This window comes from Lepisma saccharinum, chromosome 7 (assembly GCF_977018435.1).
Source record: "Lepisma saccharinum chromosome 7, izLepSacc3.1, whole genome shotgun sequence".
In the NCBI taxonomy this organism is placed as follows: domain Eukaryota; kingdom Metazoa; phylum Arthropoda; class Insecta; order Zygentoma; family Lepismatidae; genus Lepisma; species Lepisma saccharinum.
In genome coordinates this window covers 79,783,445-79,790,445 of record NC_139235.1, presented here as the reverse complement: position 1 = coordinate 79,790,445, position 7,001 = coordinate 79,783,445, and the positions used below count along the sequence as shown (strand labels likewise).

The 7,001-nt window shown below is 35.8% G+C and overlaps 1 protein-coding gene across 1 annotated transcript; it reads right to left on the bottom strand.

The window, feature by feature from the left end:
* Positions 1-726: 726 nt before the first annotated feature.
* Positions 727-3,231, bottom strand: LOC145990288 (uncharacterized). Its single transcript, XM_083125974.1, has one exon. It carries the CDS (start codon positions 3,081-3,083, stop codon positions 843-845), a length of 2,241 nt encoding a protein of 746 aa, XP_082982100.1. The 5' UTR covers positions 3,084-3,231; the 3' UTR covers positions 727-842.
* Between the last annotated feature and the right edge of the window lie 3,770 nt (positions 3,232-7,001).

The following is a 7,001-nucleotide window of genomic DNA, read 5'->3' as shown; positions in this document are numbered from 1 at the left end:
CGTTGTGTTTCCATAATCAGAATCCAGAGAAAGGTTAGGTGCGAGAATAGTGTTATATACTGAACCACAGACTAAGAAGTATGATATTATTACAATTATTTAGAGAAAAACAACACAATGTTGATCTGTATTCGAATTCGGTGCATCCTTGTGCTTGTTCTTTTACCAGTCTCGCATCTAACTATCTAATCATTATACCCTCGCCATTAACAGGGACAATTTTAATGCTAGAATATGATATCTAGGAAGCGCTTTATTTTTTGTTTCATTTTTACTTAGAGATATGTATCGCGAACATATGTTATGTGTTATGATGTTAATCCAGACTTGGTTAAAACTTAAGAGACGCTCTATGATATTAAGAAATAATTGCTTTCGAATAAGCAATGATTACCACCAGTTTTGCCCTTATACAAGTTTTCTTTCATATAATTTAAAACTAATTTATGAACTTTTTTTAACACGATACGACTTGTAAATATGAGTGTCGTGTGTGTGTGTGTGTGTGTGTGTGTGTGTAGGCATATGAGTAATAGCTGTGTATTCTTTGTTTTTAATTATTCATATATAATTTTATGTATATGGTTGCGTGAAAGGAAAGCCTTTGAAAGGTCTTAACTCGGCCATTGAAAATTAGACAAATAAACTATAGAGCTTACAACGCATACATAATAAGCAGAGAAAAAAACATTTGTCAAAAATTCAAGACTCGATAAATGTAACTATGTTTTAATACCCTGGTATTTACATCACTCAAACGTCCACGTATACATTTCGATTTGATTAATACATACCGTGACAGCGCCGATGTTGATTTTATCCTACAAAACTACCCAGAGTTGCTAATGCTTCCCGAGATTAAGAAGTAGCTGTTGGATATTACAGAGTCGTCTACGGTTGTAGCTGGCAGCTTGTAGAGCTTCGTTTTTCTCCTTGGTCAACAACTGGATCTGACTGTTCCATTCCTTCCGCTTCGACTCAATCTTCCTTTCCATCTCTTGCAGGATTTTCTTGTGAATGTTACTGTTATATGTCTTCCGTGCACACGACAATTCAGCCTCAATCTGAATCATTTTCTGCCTTAGTTCATTTTTCCGACTCTGCAGCTCTGATAGTTCATTTTGCATGCCTTCCCTTATGTACCTCTCGTTCGCTAGTTTTGCACCGAAGTCTCTTTCTTGCTCGGTTCTCTCTTTCACCAACATGTTAATCTCTTTATCTTTGTCTTTAAGATTCTCCTTTAGAGTCTGGATGGTAGACACTTGATCTTCAATTATTTTTTCTTTGATGCTAAGCGCTTCTTTAAGTTCCTGCTTCGATTCTTTCAACTTGTCGTCAACCTGTTGTGCTTTCCAAGCTTCGTACTTTTGCAGCACATTTTCCAGATAAACTACGCGATCCTGAAGTTCGTTGTTCTGTTTCTGTAACTTCTCTACGTCGTTCATCAATTGTTGTGCCCTTTCCGTCTTCTCCTGTAGTTGCTGCTCTTCGCTTTTTACGAGTCTCTCTAATTCCTCTTTGGCTGCTGCAAGCTCGGTTGTTTTCGATTGATGAAACTTTGCAATTTCTGTTAAGTCTCTGATTGCTTCTTCGGCTTCATCTTTCTCCGCAACCATGGATTCCATAACTTTCTCACTTACATCTAACATAGCCTGCAAATTTATAATTTTATTCTGCGATCCTTTCAGTTTCCCAATATCTATTTTCTCAGCTTGCTTCAACTTCTGTTCCAAGATGCATTTGTCCTTTTCCATCTTGTTATATTTAACTTGTAAGTCTGACAACTGGGCGCTCATTTCATCCACTTGCGTCTTGTAACGTTGATATTGTTTCTCTGTTATTTCATATTTCTTTTGCAGCGCTACGTACTGACTACTTTGTTTTTCAAGAAGACTCCTGTAATTTGAACACTGTTTCTGGACTTCCTTTTGAAGCATATTCTGAATTTTGGGATCATGGAATGTAAACGTGTTCTTTCTCTTCTGATCTTCACATTCGAGTTCCGTTTGTTTCAGTGTGATCTCCAATTCGAATATATGTTTTTCCAATTGACTAATATTTTCCTGCAGTGCTGCTTTTTCTTCGGATACTGTTAAATATTTCTTCTCGGTTTCTTTTAGAAGTTTTGAATGGTCCAAATGAGTTTGTTGAGAAGTTTTCTGCATAGCCTCGATTGATTTTCTTAAACAGACAAGATCTTCGAACAACTCGTTTTTCTTTTTACTTTCTTCATCTACTCTCGATCGCATTAAGCGATTTTCAGCCTTCAAATCTTCAAGGTCTCTCATCAAATTCACGCGCTCCATTTTCAATTTCTCTACGTCTTCTCTAAGATCTTTTGCCATATGAAGAGCGGTTCGCTTCGACATTATCATCTCTTGAATGGTTATTCTATTGCCGCTAAGAATTTCTTTTAATTTATAAACAGTCTTCTCTGCTTTAACTCTGTGCTCACGTTCTTCGCCAAGTTCCATGGCAATGTTATCATAATCCTTGTGTGTAAATGAAGAAGATTTAGACTGTGATAATTGCTTTAAGTCGTTTGAAACGACAGGATCACTGGATGGTGATTTGAGAATCGAAGCTCCTGTTTCTGATCCATCGTGATAACTATCGTTTGGCGACTGCGCCGCTATCACATCTTCTCTTGTCCTTGAAGTACAACGTGATTCTATGCGTCCAGGTGAACTGTGAGTAACTGATCGAGATCGTATTCTCTCTGGGTAACCAGATGATTCTCGTGGGACTGAAGAAGCTCTGTTTGTTCTTTCACTGGTGTCTGTGTTACCTTCTGCCACATCTGAAGTTTGTTTTGAATCACCAGAAGATAAAGTTTTTTCCTTGCCCTTGGAAGACTTGGACTCCGAGGACACTTCACAATCTTGTTTGGTTTCAGTCGAGTTTCCTTCAAGACATCCATCTTTGTCTGTTTTCTGAGCTTCTGCTTCAGATATTAAATATTCTCCAGTACTTACAGGCTTAGACTCTGATTTTTTAATGTCAGTCACTTGTTGCAATGTAACGATCATTTGCAAATCATCTTGTAACCTCTGGAGTTTACGATTTAGTTCTTGTTCTAGCATTCTACGACAGTCATAACACGATAAAAGTAGAACATTGAAGCCAACTTACCATCTACATCCAATTCATTATTATCCTTTCCAATGTGACTGAATCGAATGTAAATAAGACACTATAGAATTTTAATGAAACACTCCATGATAACTTTGAAATTTGAGTTCTATTATGAATACCAAGAAGTGTGGCCAAGTACCTAAATATTCTTTTTCTTAACAAGTTTAAAGCTGAACTTACTGTTAGATGCTGTGTTCATGGTTTTGCTGTTTCGTAAAAGAACGCACTTTTCGGGCCAAATATATATTAAAACAGAGCATGTATTTAGAATATATGTGGATTATAGAATTACAACCCGCTTGAACTGTACTACTACCCATAAAAGTAAAGTAATCCAATGTTCTTAAATGAAAAAATAAGCAACATTGAAACTATTGAAAGTATCATTAACAGCAAAAGCAACGACTTTTTAATGATCAAATTATTTGTCCTGAAAGGCAAAATATGTACAATGAGATAGATACAAATCTACGAAACTACGATTAAAATCGTATTTGATTTGGTGTTCAAGGAACATTTTATTTATATAGATTTATAATTTAAATTATATGTTGTTCGTAAATATTAAAAATACACAGATGTTTTCCCGTCTAAACGACCAGTAGTTCATTTTCTCCCTTTCGAAAACAGCAAAATAAACTTATAATCTCTCTACGAGAGATCTCACTTTACACATTCGCCAAGAAATTGATATTATTAAATTTATCCGTTATTGAAACCTCCATCACATCTAATCCATCACATAGTACTTATGTTTTAATAACACTAAAATTAGCGTCCGAATTACATCACACATATTAATTCTGAGCTATGAGAGATCGTGACTTACTGTATGTTATGTAACCTACTACTTTTAAAATGTCTGTGGTTAATTGATTTATGATTATGATCCTGGAAAGAAAATAGTAAAACAATTGCATGCAAGCTATGCGACGACAGAGACATCTCTTGGAATTCCAACGAACTGACCTTCTTAATCCACAGACATCAAGTACTACCAGACTGGTTAAGAAGAGAACGTGACACGACAATGGTGGAAGTAAAAAACATTAGAGGAAACAAACTTGTACTTACAAATTTCGGAAAATGAAGCGCTAAACGGCTACCGAAATAATACCCTACAAAACACACAAAAGGGGCTAATCTTATATTTCATAAGTTATGTGCAGTTTAAAAGGATTAGTAATAATTGTATGCTTCAGAAAATTCTATGATTAACAAACGTAACTTATCTGGAAATACATCAATCAACATTTTCACTGCTTGTATTTGTAGTGAGTACGAAAGCAATTTATAAATTATTAAGCAATGATAGGTATCTGCATCTATATTCTGTACTCCAATCTATTATTGAATACGTTGCACTTGGAAAATCGTACACTTGGATTATTTTTTACAGCGACACCTGAAGTTTAAACGTGCTCATGTGAATTCTCGAATTTCATGTAAAACGGACCAAATTGGTTTTTAATAATAAATAAGAAATATAATAATAAAAGTTATAATGATTAATTATTGGAATGATTGAATTTATAACTTAACAGGATTTCAAGTATAGCCGTTTCATATTATGTACAAAAATAAACAAAGATTAAAATTGCTATTGCTGGTCGACATCTATATAAACCGTGATTCTGTTAGTAAAACTCTAAATCTACTGTTGGCCAGAATAGTACTGACAGATATATCTAAAGAACAGAAATAGCTGAATTGGTAATGTAGTATTTGAGTATTAAATTATGCAAAGTGGTATTTCTTAAAATGACATTTTCACTATCCGTGCATTCGTTTACTACTTATAAACTTGCAAGAATCGAACAGACATAAGTTACGATGATGAAACAAGTAATTCATACTTCATTGAAGTAAAACAACACCTATATTATTTCTCCGACCTGTCTTCCCATGATTACATTACATGGGTGAGTGTAGACGGAAATGTGATTTGAGACGAAGCCAAGACCGAAATTTTATTTAAAAATAGAGGCAGGCATCTGAAAATCGAAACTAGATCGAGACGAGACAGTAATTCATTCTCGCTAAGTCTCGTTTCGTACGATACTTTATAAAATTAAGAAATTGATTAATTGAGTTGGTGTTTTTTAAGTCCACTTTATGCACAGTAAGGCTAATCGAGACTGGACCTACAGTTTAAAGTGGGATCCGAACCACCATGTGCCACCACCAGGTATCGAGCCCGGTACCCCTTGATTACAAGGTGACGACGCTACCACTGCGCCATCGCGGAGGCCCTAAAATTAGGATGTAAATTATGTGGAGAATCGCCTGTATGAATGTAGACTAGGTTTGCTCTGCAACTTATTCAATAATACCAAGAGGGTGTCCATTTAATTCTTAATATAGGTTAGATGTGCTGTTTAATGTTCAAAACTTGTTTTTAGAGTATCTTAATAAGTAACAGTTGGGCTGAAAAGTTCGTAGGCTAACATAGTAAAAAATATTTTTTTGACAAAATTCGATTTTATTATTCAATATAGTTGCCTTTGAGGGCGATACAACGATTATAGCGGTCATACAATTTTTCGATGCCATTTTTATAGTACGATTTCTCTTTAGCCTTAAAATAGGCCTCAGTTTCGGCGATTACCTCTTCATCAGTGCTAAATTTCTTTCCAGCGAGCATTCTTTTAAGGTCTGCAAACAGGAAAAAGTCACTGGGGGCCAGATCTGGAGAATATGGTGGATGGGGAAGCAATTTGTAGTCTAATTCATATAATTTTGCCATCGTTTTCATTGATTTGTGACACGGTGCATTGCCTTGATGAAACAGCACTTTTTTCTTCTTCAAATGGGGCCGTTTTTTCGTGATTTCATCCTTTAAACGCTCCAACAACGCTATGTAATAATCTCAGCTATCTCGATCAACTTCACTTTACGATCATTTAAAATTATTTTGTGGACTTTTTTGATGTTTTCGTCGGTAACAGCCTCTTTGGGGCGTCCACTGCGTGCATCGTCTTCGATGCTCATTTCGCCTCGTTTAAATTTAGCAAACCACTTCTCAACGGTTGATTTTCCTGGTGCAGAGTCCGAATAATGTTTATCAAGCCAAGCCTTGGCTTCAACAGTATTTTTTTTCGCCAAAAAGCAATGCTTTATTAACACACGAAATTCTTTTTTATCCATTTTTTCACAATAACAAAAGCTGCTTCACTCACAATGCTATATCTCACGAACTAATTATCCGGCAGCTGTGAAATTTATACACGTATCTTTTGAAGGTTAGTACTAAGTAAAAATCACATGGATTTAATTCTAGTAACGCCATCTATGAGTCAGCCTACGAACGTTTCAGCCCAACTGTTATGTTATGCCCTTGTGCATTCGTGTAACATTTAAACATTGAAAGAAGTGAATAACTAGAATGTTATTAGAAGACCACGGCATTAACCACAACAGTATTGGATATATCCTGACTTTTGGTTAGACGGCATAAAAACCGCCTCGACTTGTAGGCCTAAACAAAATCCCCGATAGAGGCACACTGCTCATTGGATCGTATCTGTAGGTTTAATAACGGTTAGCATATCTGAGCATAAAGCGCTCATAACAAACTTTTGAAGGGAGGAGAAGCACTTGTTCTCAGCGAGTACGTTGTTCCCGCCCAATGGAAGTTTAGCTTATCCTAATAATATGTTGCCTACACATACCCATGAATAGTATTCAAAATGAAACACACACCTCCTACAAGGAAAATTTAAGTGTAATCTAGTCCGGCAAATGTAGGCGTTCCACGTGTTTACCGTGTTTCTTCCTCTTGAGGTTTATTTTACATCATTTGTCCATCCTTAACCGGAAGTGGCGTCCTATTTTGTTTCTTCAATATTTCCTCGAGCATTATCTTG